This window comes from Peromyscus leucopus, chromosome 6, assembly GCF_004664715.2.
Source record: "Peromyscus leucopus breed LL Stock chromosome 6, UCI_PerLeu_2.1, whole genome shotgun sequence".
In the NCBI taxonomy this organism is placed as follows: Eukaryota; Metazoa; Chordata; class Mammalia; order Rodentia; family Cricetidae; genus Peromyscus; species Peromyscus leucopus.
Genome location: NC_051068.1, coordinates 81575408 through 81587936, shown reverse-complemented (window position 1 = coordinate 81587936; position 12529 = coordinate 81575408). Strand labels below are relative to the sequence as shown.

At 51.1% G+C, this 12529-nt stretch overlaps 1 protein-coding gene across 1 annotated transcript; it reads left to right on the top strand.

Moving 5' to 3' along the window:
- The first annotated feature begins 568 nt into the window (after positions 1-568).
- On the top strand, positions 569-11139 carry LOC114685263 (chymosin-like). Its single transcript, XM_028859842.2, has 9 exons — positions 569-671; positions 2586-2736; positions 3622-3739; positions 4122-4240; positions 6520-6719; positions 8267-8380; positions 9131-9275; positions 9520-9618; positions 10884-11139. Exons 1-9 carry the CDS (start codon positions 610-612, stop codon positions 11016-11018), a joined length of 1143 nt encoding a protein of 380 aa, XP_028715675.1. The 5' UTR covers positions 569-609; the 3' UTR covers positions 11019-11139.
- Positions 11140-12529: the final 1390 nt, after the last annotated feature.

Below are 12529 nucleotides of genomic sequence, written 5' to 3'. Positions count from 1 at the left end.
CTGTCTCTAGGAACGAATGAGGCATTTAGACATTGCTCTCTGTGGGAACTTGGAGTATGGTTGTTCTGGGCTCTAACATTGAGCCTCCTCCACTGGGGTGATGGATTATACAGGCATTCTTGGTCTCAGATGCCACCTTGAGAACAGGCTAAGCCCCTTCTGGAAAACTGGCCTGGGAGAGATGGAAATCAGGAGCACCTTGGACATCCAGTGAAGCCTGGCCTAGGGAGGGATCCAAGGAGGGGAGGTCTGGGGCCCGGCTGCTCACAGAGCGGAAGGCGGAACTTGAAACAGGTTCCTGGTAGTAGCCCCACCTGTGTTAGCTCAGAAAGCCTGTCTAGAGGGGAATTTGGTATAGAGGGGCCTGTGTTGACTTTTCCCAGCCTGAAGGCCTGTGTACCCTTCAACTTTGAAGTCTTTAGAATGGTAGAGTTTGCAGCTCTTATCTTTATGGGTCTTGGGTAGTCTAGGTGCTATCTTACTATGTTTGTGGAGCAGCCTGAAGTTGGGGGTGCTGCTGAAGTCTGGGCATCCAGCCAGAAGGAGCCCCACTCTATAAAGGCTGCAAGGGTGGGCCCTGGCTAGAGTGGCGGTTGCCTGCTGTCCAGAATGAGGTGCTTCGCGCTGCTCCTTGCTGTCCTCGCCATCTCTCAGAGCCATGTGGTCACCAGGTGAATGTTGGACCCTGGGGAGGGCATTGCCTGGAGCCTCTATGGGCAGGTGGATGGCTGCGTTTCCAGCCCTCAGTTCCCTTGGGGAGACTCCAGAGGGGCCGCTGTCACACCTGTCTTTGCATATTGAATGTGATCCTGAGGACAGGTCGCCAGACAGGAAGCCCAAGGATAGGAAGGCATGGTTTCTAGAACTGAACTACCTGGCATTTGGCCCTCAGCTCTATCACCCTTTGGACAGTCTGGGCCTTAGTTTCTTCCTCTGCTATGACCTTAGGGTCATTGGGTTGCCCATCTTTTAGGGCTGTTATGAGACTGCATGAATTAATATTTGTAAAAATGCTTCAAATAGTACTGGACATTCCGTGGGAGCGATATATGCCTTCATCAAAAGAGATACCTTGATGTAAGAGCTCCTTTAGAGGTCTGAAGGTTCTCCTCCACACTAGGACATCACCTATACTGCCGTGGACTGGGTGACTTGCATTTTATAGATGAGACCATGGTTCAGGGAGAGTCCCTGAGCTGCCCAATACCACGTGGCTAGTAATGGAGGAGCCAGGGCTCAGCCTGGCTGGGCTTGCACTACTGTTGCCCCCACGCCCAACCCAGATGCTCCTATGTGTGTTCTGTCAAGGCCTGACCATGGAGAAGACGGAACGCCTTCTATATTGGATCCGCAAAAAAGAGGTTGAGTGTCTATGGCCGGTGAGGGCTCTCTAGGAGGGAGCATGTCCTGACAAGAAAGTTTTTCCCAGGTCCAAGGTTTGCTGGGAGCTATACAAGAGACAGAGCTGGAGCTGAGGACCCTGGGGTGAATTCCAGGCAGGGCTGGCCTCCTGCCTCTGCATGAGGTGGAGGCTGCATTCTGTTTGTAACTGGCTTCCGTCTGGAGGAAGAGGCCCCTGAAGCCCCTGTGTGGCATTAACCCTTCTGTAATCTCAAACTGTCTTTCCCACCAGCCCCCTAGGAGGGTGACATGGTTGTTATGAGCGTTAGGGACTATGCACAAAGTTCCACTTCAGTCTGCAGGGAAGAAAATGGTCATCGGGCCAAATACAGAATAAAAAAGTGTTGCAGAGGCAGGACCAACCCTATTGTGCAAGAAGAGACTGAAGATGAAGGCACTTGAACTCTCCAATGTGAAGCTCAGAGGGCTTTGGCAGCCTCCCAGTGTAGAGGACTTGGGGAGCCTCCTGGTGGGAGCTCAGGTGGCTGTGGCAGTTTTCAGGTTGCCCAGGAACATGGCAGAACCAGGTCTAGAGCCTTTTCTTCTGCAATTTCCTCTTTTGGTCTTCCTCTCTTTCTTTCTTTTTTCTTTCCAGTTGACTTGATCCATTATCCCAAACCTTACCTGGGCCAAGAGGTCCTGTTTGATGTCCCTACTCTTGCTGAGGAAATCTCTGAAGACTTTCCAGTCACTTTAGTGACAACACTATCAGAGAGAAAAGAAGGGGTTGGCAAAGGGTGGCATCAATGGCGGAAGCAGGTCCCTCTGTGTAGGGGACATCATTCTCTCTGCACAGAGAACTCCTTCTATGCCCCTTTCACTGTGTGTCCTCGGTGCTTTGGCACACAGTAAGCATCTGGTGACCCAGTAAGTGATGGTGCGCTTAGCATCTTTCAAACCGTGGGTAACAAGACTTACTACTTAATGTGTCATACAATAAATATAGCAAGTCTCTACCACGCTGGAAAAGAAAAGGAATGAGAAGCATCAGGGCATTGTATTTAATGAAGCTAGACAGTGATCTGTAAATCAACATAGAATCTATTATTTTAATTGGGTCATGCTTTTTTAAAATTGGAAACATCATTGTTGGTGGAACGTTGGCCAGAGGCTGGGCTGGGAACAACAGCATGGGGTGGTTCACGGAGCCCAGTCTCCCTGACTGTGAATCCACCCCACCTCAGGATCCCTCTGCACAAAGGGAAGTCTCTGAGAAACACCCTGAAGGAGCGTGGACTGCTGGAGGACTTTCTGAGGAGACACCAGTATGAGTTCATCGAGAAGGGCTCCAACACTGGCATGGTGGCCAGTGAGCCTCTGACCAACTACCTAGATGTGAGTGTTTCTGCAGGCCTTCTCAGGGACGAATTCTCAGGCTCCTAGGTTCTTGCCTTGCCAGAACATTCCCTCTTTCAGGAATTGGGGAGCCCGTGGGGGCACGGAGGCCACCTCCCTGCCGCCAGTAGCTCTACCATGGGCCAGCAGATTCAACAAAATCAGCCCCTCTGTTCTTCAGGGCTTCAAAAGCCCTGCCGGGGTGGGTCTGAGTTCAAATGACCTCTGTCATACGGCTTGCTTCCCTGGATGAGCGGAAGCACGTTTTAGTGTGCGGTCATCAGATGTGGTGACCGCAGGTGCCCAGTCTTCAGCTGCTAAGGCACGGCTTGCGTTTTTCTCCTCTTCCCGCCCAGGCAAGAACACCGTTGTGCCCTTTTCCTCTCTGGAGCCCCTTCTGCCGCCTCTCTTGGCAGCAAACAACCAGTGCTTGTGTCCCTGCGCTTCCATTTCTATATCGGGGTCACAGTGCCACCCCGGCCTCAAGGGCGCCGGCGGGGGCAGGTGGGGCAGGAGCTGGGATGGGCTCCTGGGATTCTGCCCTCAGCAGATGCCCCACCTCTGTGGCTAGCTTCTTCCTGCCTCGGGAGGGTCCCCTGATCTCTTTCCCAGGCAGGACTTGACTTCTGGTCCGTGGTGTGCTTCTGAGCTGATTCCAGCACCGCTGTGGGGCTTGGGACGGGAGTGCAGGGGGGGCTAAAGGTGAAGATCCCTCCCCCCTGTGGAGTGGGCACAGCCTTTTCTTCTCTCCTCCTTGACGGCCCTCTTCCCAGGTCTCTGAATAGAAAACACAGGACCCACAGGACTCTGTGCCTAGCACCAACTCCTCCCCAGTGCCCCCCCCAACCCCTGACTACACCTCTGACCAGAGCTGTCTGTCTTTAGAGTGAGTACTTCGGAACGATCTACATCGGGACACCACCCCAGGAGTTCACGGTGGTGTTTGACACGGGATCCTCGGAACTCTGGGTGCCCTCGGTCTACTGTAGCAGCAGGGTTTGCCGTGAGTGACTTCCCACCCTACGTACCCCTCTTGTCCCTTCCTTTCCGGTCTCCCAGGCGTGGAAATGGAGGTCTAGAGAAGAGAAGAATCTTGGCTAAGTTTACTCAGATAACAGAGAAAATGGGCATGGAAACCACACACCTGGGTTTTTTTTCTTTCATGTTTAGAATTGCATGGGCAGGGGGTGGGGTTGGGCTGGGCTTTCTTGACTAAACTATGGGACCATGCTGCAGAGAGACCAGACTGCTTGACTTACCCAGAGAGAATGGCTGATACACAGATGGCCCTGTTCTTACAAGGTCTAGTGAGGGTTACCACCCTCCCTGGGAATGTTGAGGGCAAGATGGCACCGAGGATCCTCTGATCTGGGTCTTTGTTACAGAGAACCATCACCGCTTTGACCCGTCCAAGTCCTTCACCTTCCAGAACCTGAGCAAGCCCCTGTTTGTCCAGTATGGCACTGGCAGAGTGAAGGGCTTCCTGGGCTATGACACTGTCACAGTAAGTGAGGTGGCAATGGCCTGGGCTCGCCTGGCCTTCCCTGCAGCTTTCTCTCCCCCAAGATACCCTGGTTCCAATGGGTTGTGCATTTGGTGGGAATGAGGGTCCCCTGGGTCCCGTCCACTGAAGGCTCAGTGGATGAGGATTCTGAGAGGGACTCACACGGATAGTCATCTGTGTGACGCTCCCTTCCTTCCTCCACTGCTTCTTGTTTCTGTTCTCAGAACTCCACCTGAGCACTTCCTCCCAGCTCCTGGTGTTCATTTCCCCATCTTGGCCACACTTGGCCTGTGTCGCTCAGTTTACTCCACACACACTCTGTCTATGGTCATGTCACCTCTAGCTCCCTTCCCCTTGGCTTGGTCTACCTCCAGCCTTTGCTTCTCAGCAGAGTGTCACTCTCTCAACAAGGTCTCCCACCGTCCTATAAAATCACACACTGCCTGTGACCTCACCATGATACAGTTTTCTTCGAGGGCTCATTGGCACCTGCTCTATCACTGCTTTCAAAAAGTCAGTGCTGGCCTCTCCTGTTGGATAAAACATTCTCCGAGGCAGGGACTTGTTTTTGTCCACTGCTACATCCCCAAAGCCTTACATCTGGCACATCAGAGACCCTCAGTAATAGTTTGTTGGCTGAAAGAAAGAGAGCCGAGTTATTCCTTAGCACTTAGCCACTGTTCACTCACACCATGAATGCTTGCTCTAAGGAAGACACAGTGATGGACAAGAGGAGAGCGGACCTGCTCGCCTCATGCTTCCTAGCAAAAGGCACTCAGGCGGCCTTGGCTGAGCACGGTCTGCACACAAAAGACAAGTCAGATGGCTTTGAACACTGTTGAGTGAGGGTAAGAAGAAACCAAAACTGGAACGTGTGGGAGAGAGTGCTTGGCAATCAGAAGACGGAGGTTTGGTGGGCACGGTGGTCTGTTGCAAACTAGAACCCAAGTGATAGACTTCCGGGAGCCAGGCTTGAGATGGTCTGGGGTCAGCACTGAAGAAGAGGAAGTGCAAGAATCCTGGGCCTGGGAGGAGCTGGGGCAGGTGAGGAAGGGGACAGAGGCCAGCGTGGGGGCAAAGTGAGCTAAGGTAAGTTGTGGGAGCTGGGGCCAGAAGGGATGATTCTGTTCTGCCTCCACTGAGATGCACGAGGCAGTTGTAGTCTGTGTGGCTGGCTTGATTTCAGATTTTAAAGCTCACATTGGCTGCCCAGTGTGGAGGTTGATGAATTTTGTGGGACAGAGCAGAGGCAGGAGGCCTGCTTCAACCCTTTGTGTGGTTCCGAGCAGGCTGGTGGACACATCTACCCTCTAGGGAAATGGGCAAATCAAGAACCACCTTCTTTAGCAACAGCTGTTCAATAAACAGACTGTTGTGTATATCGCTCTGTGTAAATAAAACACTGATTGGCCAGTAGCCAGACAAGAAGTATAGGCAGGACTAAGAGAGAGAAGAGGAAAAAAAAAGAGAGAAAGGTTAAAAAAAAAAAAAAGGGACACCAGCTGCCGTTCAGGGAACATCATGTAGAGACAACAGGTAAAGCCACGGAACATGTGGCAACATATAGATTAACAAAAATGGGCTTAATATTAGAGTAAGAGCTGGACAATGATAGGCCTGAGCTAATGGCCAAACAGTTTAAATAATATAAAAGTCAGTGTGTTTATTTTATAAATGGGCTCCGGGACTGATGGGGCTTGATGGGAGCTGGAGGAAAAAATTCTCCAGCTACACAGACATTCAGTGAACACTCAATGGGTGTCCAGTTATTTAACTTTGGCACCGAGTTAAGATTTGGGCATTATTATTCCGTTCATCAGATAAGGGGTGGAGACCTGGAGAGGAGCTTGTTCAAGCTCCGTCGGCAGGTGACTCACCCGCTTTGTGAGTGGTGATGCCTCCTCGGCTCGTGTCTGAGAGAGGACCAGGAAGGCGAAGGCGCAGCTGCTTCTGCAGGCAGTGATGGAACAGTCACCATCCCACTTCCTTTGGACTTGTCCCCAACATGAAACCCATGTCTACACTGAATGCTCTTCTCCTCATCAGACCAGTTCTTCAAAACCAAGCAGAAAATGTGGAGGATCCAGCTCACTCCAATCTCTTAAGCTGAAAATAAGCCTGCATTATCTATAAAAGGGTAGACAGGCCAGTGAGGGCTGGATGCCGACACTGACTTGTGATCCTAGGCAGGCTGCTCCATCCCTGAACTTCTCTGTGTCTCTTGCTGAAGAAGCTCCTTGGTGGAAGTCATCATGGCAATTTTTTCTTCTTCTTTGCAGGTCTCTGATATTGTAGTTCCCCACCAGACTGTGGGCCTGAGTACCCAGGAGCCAGGTGAAATCTTCAGCTACTCTCCATTTGATGGCATCCTGGGGCTGTCCTACCCTTCTCTTGCCTCCAAGTATTCAGTACCCATATTTGACAACATGATGAAGAGGCACCTGGTCGCCCAAGACCTGTTCTCTGTTTACATGAGCAGGTAGGAGCTGCATCCACCAAGGGTCTGACTTTGTGCCTGGTAAGGGCTGCTGGCTGAGGGCAATGTCTGCCTCTTGGAGACACCGCCGGTCAAGGTAGCCACCACCATCCAAACCATCTCCATTCTGGTTTCCAGGCACCTCTACCTTCTGTCCAAAGACTCTATTGGAGTCATTTATGCAGCTAGAGTTTACTGGGACAAAGATGATTTTCATTCTACCTTAAGTTAAAAACGAAAACAAAAAGACAAAAAAACAAAGCCTTGCTAGGGATGTGTTAGAGGGTTTGCTTAGCATGTGCTGGGCCTGTTCAATCTCTGGTACTACAAACCACAGCTACAAACAACTACAACAAAAGCAAAGTCTGTTCCCATCTCTAGAAGAGGGCTTTCAGCATGCTCTTCTAAAGACACAGGATCTCAGGAGTCATTTGTCATCATCTTTGAGATCCCGTAGAGTTCTGGCTTCTCCTTCCACCAGGGAGAGAGAAAGAGGGATGCTTATTCAGGCACTAGCGTCTGAGACAGGCCTGGAGTCCGGGGGAACCTGCTCCAGTGCCCCTCACGTCACCTTCCTGCTCTTACGATGACCTAGCCCAGCTCAGACTCAGGGAGGTGGCTGCTCAAGGAGAACAAGAGCACCCCCAGGAGAAGAGGCTGGACAGCTGAGGAGAGGGGACCCCGGGCAAAGAGGAATTGGTACCTTTCATTCATGCATGCATTTAGATATTCATTCATTCATTCATTCATTCACTCCATGCATATTTACTAGGCAGAGGTTATGTCAGGACATAGGCATACACATCAGCAATCAAGACAAGCTGGAAGATAGACTTTAGCAAAGGGAATTGTCCGTACACAGTAATTCACACTGTAATCAAGTAATTGTGAGAAGGGCACCCCAGCAAAGAATGGGGCATATAGGTACCTTAAAATATAAATGTCCACTCTGACATGGGTCTGTATACCTGTGTGCACATGTGTGAACATGCACACAGGACAAGTCAGGGCAGGTTTCACCAAACATGAGTGGGAATGACCCAGGTGAGGGCCAGAGAGTCAGCACGTTTTAGGCAGCAGGTAGTATGTTCTAAAACCTGGCGGTAGGAAGGGCTGGAGTTCCAGGAGGTGAAACAGTGTGAGTGGAGGAGGAAGGGTGTGAGTGTGTCCCACTGAGCACGCAACAGTACCCAGAGGGAGCAGGAGGGATCCGGTTCTGGGAGGCGGTTTTAACCCAAAGTGTAGGGCCTTATGAAGATTCCTTCTCTAGATGCCCTGGGTGGAGGTCCAGGGGGTGCTGGGAAGACCTAGGGTAGCAGGTCAGAACCTGGTGGTCCCCCGACCTGCATGGTGAGTCACCACCTCCTCTCCCATGGCAGCGCTGAATCAGGGCTGTGGATCAGAGGAACGGGGAACTGCAGCTGTGGGGTGGGGCTGGAGGGAGGTAGTGGAAAGCCTTCGGGTTTCCATCCATCTGCCTTGGGGTGGGACTGGGCACTCCTCACCAGCAGGGGCGTCTGATGCCACAGAGAGGCCTTTCTTGGTTCCAGGAATGACCAAGGGAGCATGCTCACGCTGGGGGCCATCGATCAGTCCTACTTTGTAGGCTCACTGCACTGGGTGCCTGTGACTGTGCAGGGATATTGGCAGTTCACAGTGGACAGGTAGGTGAGCAGAACCTTGCATGGGCCCTTTGGAGAGGCTGACTCTTGATGTGTGGATATGGCGGCTCAGGAGTCACACCACAGGGCCTGAAAGAACGGCACCCAGTAGCTCTGCGATTATTGATTGATTCTGATAGCCAGCTGTGAGGCCAGCATCCTTTGCAAGTGGTTATGCTGCGCATCCACCTTGCACTGGCCACACCGACGCCTACTGCCTGGGAGACACGGTGCCGAGTGGTTATATGGCTGTTTCATTGGTTCCCACCGAGCCTGTAGGAGGTTGGGTGCCGGTGTTGTCCTCAGTGTGTAAGTGACAGACTTTTGGTCTGAGCCTTATGACCGTCCTTAAGTTGATTGAGGGATTGCTCATGTACCCATTTTGTTCATGAGAAGCCCAAGTTTACAAATGTTGGGAGACTCATCCGAGACATGCATCAAGTAAACGGCAGAGAAAACTGGATCCTCAGGCAACGGGTTTGGGTCTGCTCACGGAATGGCACACAAATGGATCGTTTTGTTGTTATTGGGACCCTCGCAGTTTGAGCTGTTCTCACTTTACCTACCAATTGAGGGGAGATAGTTCAGCCTTTTCTCTAAATTTGGAAAGTTTGGGGGGGGCGGGATTCCAAGAAGAGGCTCAAAAAAAGGGGGGTCTGGATCTCCTTCCTTCCTCGAGGATCTTGGCAGGGGCGGGAAGGACTCAGGGAGATACAGGTTGGAACTGTGAAACCCCTCTGCTTAATCTTGCAGGATCACAATCAATGATGAAGTGGTGGCTTGTCAAGGTGGTTGTCCAGCCGTTCTGGACACAGGCACTGCCTTGCTGTCGGGTCCTGATGGAGACATCCTGACTATCCAGCAGGCCATTGGGGCTGTGCAGGGCCAGTATAGCCAGGTAAGGTCAGGCCCTCTCCTTACCTCTGGAGACCCCCTCCCCACCCCCTGCAAATCAAGAGCGCCTTTCTACACAGAAGAAATGCTGAAGAAGAATGTTGGGTGAGCCCATTTTTCAAGAGTGAGCAATGTATCCCTTCCAGCTTTGGTCTGTCCTTGTAGGAGTGCCAGTTCCTGGTCCTCTGAGAAGCTATGCTTTCTGTGACCTTTGTTGTGACCTTTTTTTGTACCCTCTTGTTCCATAGTTTAAAATCGACTGCTGGAGGCTGGCTATCATGCCCACAGTTGTCTTTGAGATCCATGGCAGGAAGTTCCCGCTGCCACCCTCAGCCTATACCAACCAGGTATGAGCTTCAGGAGAGCGATGCTCTGGGTCCATCTAGCATCTCTTCCCCTGGAACTTTGCCAAGTCAGTGAATTTGGTGAGGACAAATGTCATGGACCAGACAAAGCCTGCAAGGCCTTTTGAGTGGGCCACAGCATTTGTCATTGAGCCTATTTGTGTGGCCGTGATAGCTCCTTGCTGAAAGAAATGGGAAACAGGAGGGACACCAAGGGCTTGGAGGAGGGATATAGATTGGACCCAAACCACCCACCGAGACCTCCATCCACTGTTCAAACTTCCAAGTCCCGGTGGCTTAGAATTCTATCTAGGATTTCCACAGCTCATTTTGTCTGTTGTGGGGACTGCTAGTCTAAGCATGGCCTGATCTCCAGTACCCCAAACTAATGATTATTAGGGCAATGGATGTTCAGTGTGATGGTAAGGGGTTAGATGTGGGGTACAGTACATTGGGTCAGGACTTAGAGCCATAGGAGCTCACCAAAATAACTTCAGATTAAGTCAGTTTCATTTTTTTAAAGATTCTTTTCTGCCTTTAATCCCAGCACTTGGGAGGCAGAGGCAAGAGGATCTCTGTGAGTTTGAGGCCAGCCTGGTCTACCAAGTGAGCTCCAGGACAGCCAGAACTACATAGAGAAACCCTGCCTCAAAAAAACAAAACAAAACAAAAATTTTAAATTTTCATTCATGTGTCTTAGCATTTTGGCTGCTTGTTTGTATATGCAATATGTGCGAGCCTAGTGTCCATGGGGATCAGAATAGGATATCAGATCCCTTGGAACTGGAGTCACCAATGGTTGTGAGTCACCATGTGGGTGCTAGAAACTGAAACTGGGTCCTCTGGAAAAGCAACAAGTGCTTCTTGACTCCCGAGCCCTCTCTCCAGTACATTATTTTTAGTGTGTGTGTGTGTGTGTGTGTGTGTGTGTGTGTGTGTAGGGTGGGGGTGGGGGTGTATGTGCATGTGAATACAGTTGCCTGTAGAGGCCAGAAGAGGGCGTAAGATTCCCTGGAGCTGGACTTACAGGCAGTTTTGAGCCACCTAATGTGGATGCTGGGAACTCTGGTCCTCTGCAAGAAGCATGTGCTGGTGATCGCTGAGCCATCTCGTCAGTCCCTACTTTCTTCATCTGATGAATCCCATTCTCTCTGTTTACCTGGGAAGATGATTTCAAGGATGAAATGAGACAAGCGAGAGTAACTGAGCGATGGGGTAAAAAACGCTTGTCATTGAGTCCAACTTCATCTCAGTGTTGCCTTTTCCAGGAACCGGACTCCTCCTGCTCCAGTGGCTTCAAGTTTGGTTCCCAGATGTGGATCCTGGGGGATGTTTTCATTCGGGAGTTCTACAGTGTCTTCGACAGGGCCAACAATCGTGTTGGGCTGGCTAAGGCTATCTGATTATACAACTACATCAGACCATGTTTTCCCTAAACACACACACACACACACACACACACACACACACACACACTCGACTTATCAAGTGGAAAGCTCCCAATAAACACTGCATTTCTTCAAAGACCGTTTTCTCTTGTTTTTCAATGGCACGGAGCTCAGCACTAATATGGGTTGGATTTACCTGCTGTATACTGTGTAGCCAGAGCTATGGCCAAATGAGTTGGGGAGGGATAGGTATGTGGTTGGTGAGTAGAAACTTTCACGGAAGGAATGGCTATTTCAAGCTGAGGTGGAGGAGACTAGGCAGGTGTTGTCCACCTGTCTTCCCACTCTAGAGCTTTCTAGAGAGGGTATCTGAGGATTAGAGGCCAGGGTGTGGTATTAGGGCTGAGTAGAGGACACTCAGGCCTTGGAGAGGATCTGCAGGTTAACAAAGAGTAGGACTTCATTGCTGTTGCAGATAAGGATGGGAAATGCAAAACGTCTTGGAAGGCTCCAGCGTCATAAGCTGCTGTTTGTCTTGGGTGATTGGAACCCTAGACAGTGTCCTATTCTTTCTTAGAGCCACAGATTGATCATCGGTGCTCAGGGCGTATTCATGTTGGTCTACTTTGAGGCTGGCAGTTGAGACCAGGTGCCAGCAGCCAAGTTCCCAGGGAAGACTGTGGTGTCCAGTAAATGGAACGCCTTCGCTCTCAGCCTTGCACATTCTTCCTGTTAGGGCCACCACAGAGCGAGACCAGGGATTGAAGGTAGATTTGCTGGTATTTTTTTCTGTTGGGTTTCAATGGACCCTCAGTCACCGTGGGGAACAGGCAGACAAGCTTCAAGGGGAGATCCCCAGAGCTTGGAGTCTGTGTGGACTCCCGAGAAAGTACTCTTCTGGAGGCTGCATGGGTATGCTTCTACTCCCCTTTCCCCTTTTCTTTGCGTGTGCGTGTGCGTGTGTGTGTGTGTGTGTGTGTGTGTGTGTGTGCAGGAGCATGCAGGAGTGCACGTGGAGGTCAGATGACAACCTCTTGAACATCATCCTCAGGAACACCATCCACTTCTCCTGAGACAGGATTTCTCGTTGGCCTGGAGCTCGCTCACCGGGCAGTCTAGACTGGCTGATCAAGGAGCCCCAGGGATTCTCCTATCTTCGCCTCCAGTGTGGGGTCACACACGGGTACCACCGTGCCCAGCATCTTTACTGGGTTCTGGGGCCCACACTCAGGTGTTCATGCTCTCAAGCAAGTGCTGTATTGGCTGAGCCATCTCCTCAGCCCTGGTACTGCTTTCTTTTGACTGGCTTTTCCCTAGGACAGGGTAAGAATTCAGACTTCCGTTAACTGGAGTCAGCCTTTTAGAGTCACAGTGACGTCACCCAGTGATAGTGAAGGATTAGACTTGTTTTCACTTGTCTTGGAAGGCCTTGAGGCGGGCGTCCTCTTGCTGCCTGGTCCCATCTCAGTTTGTCTTGACAGCAGGCAAATGGGGAGGATGGTAAGACAGGCAGGGTCTCCCGGTTG

Excerpts from the sequence above, each read along its gene's own strand:
- LOC114685263 (XM_028859842.2), top strand. The coding sequence starts at position 610 with ATGAGGTGCTTCGCGCTGCTCCTTGCTGTCCTCGCCATCTCTCAGAGC. Across the intron at positions 4,241-6,519 it reads TGGGCTATGACACTGTCACA|GTCTCTGATATTGTAGTTCC; the intron begins GTAAGTGAGGTG and ends TCTTCTTTGCAG. Across the intron at positions 8,381-9,130 it reads TGGCAGTTCACAGTGGACAG|GATCACAATCAATGATGAAG; the intron begins GTAGGTGAGCAG and ends TTAATCTTGCAG.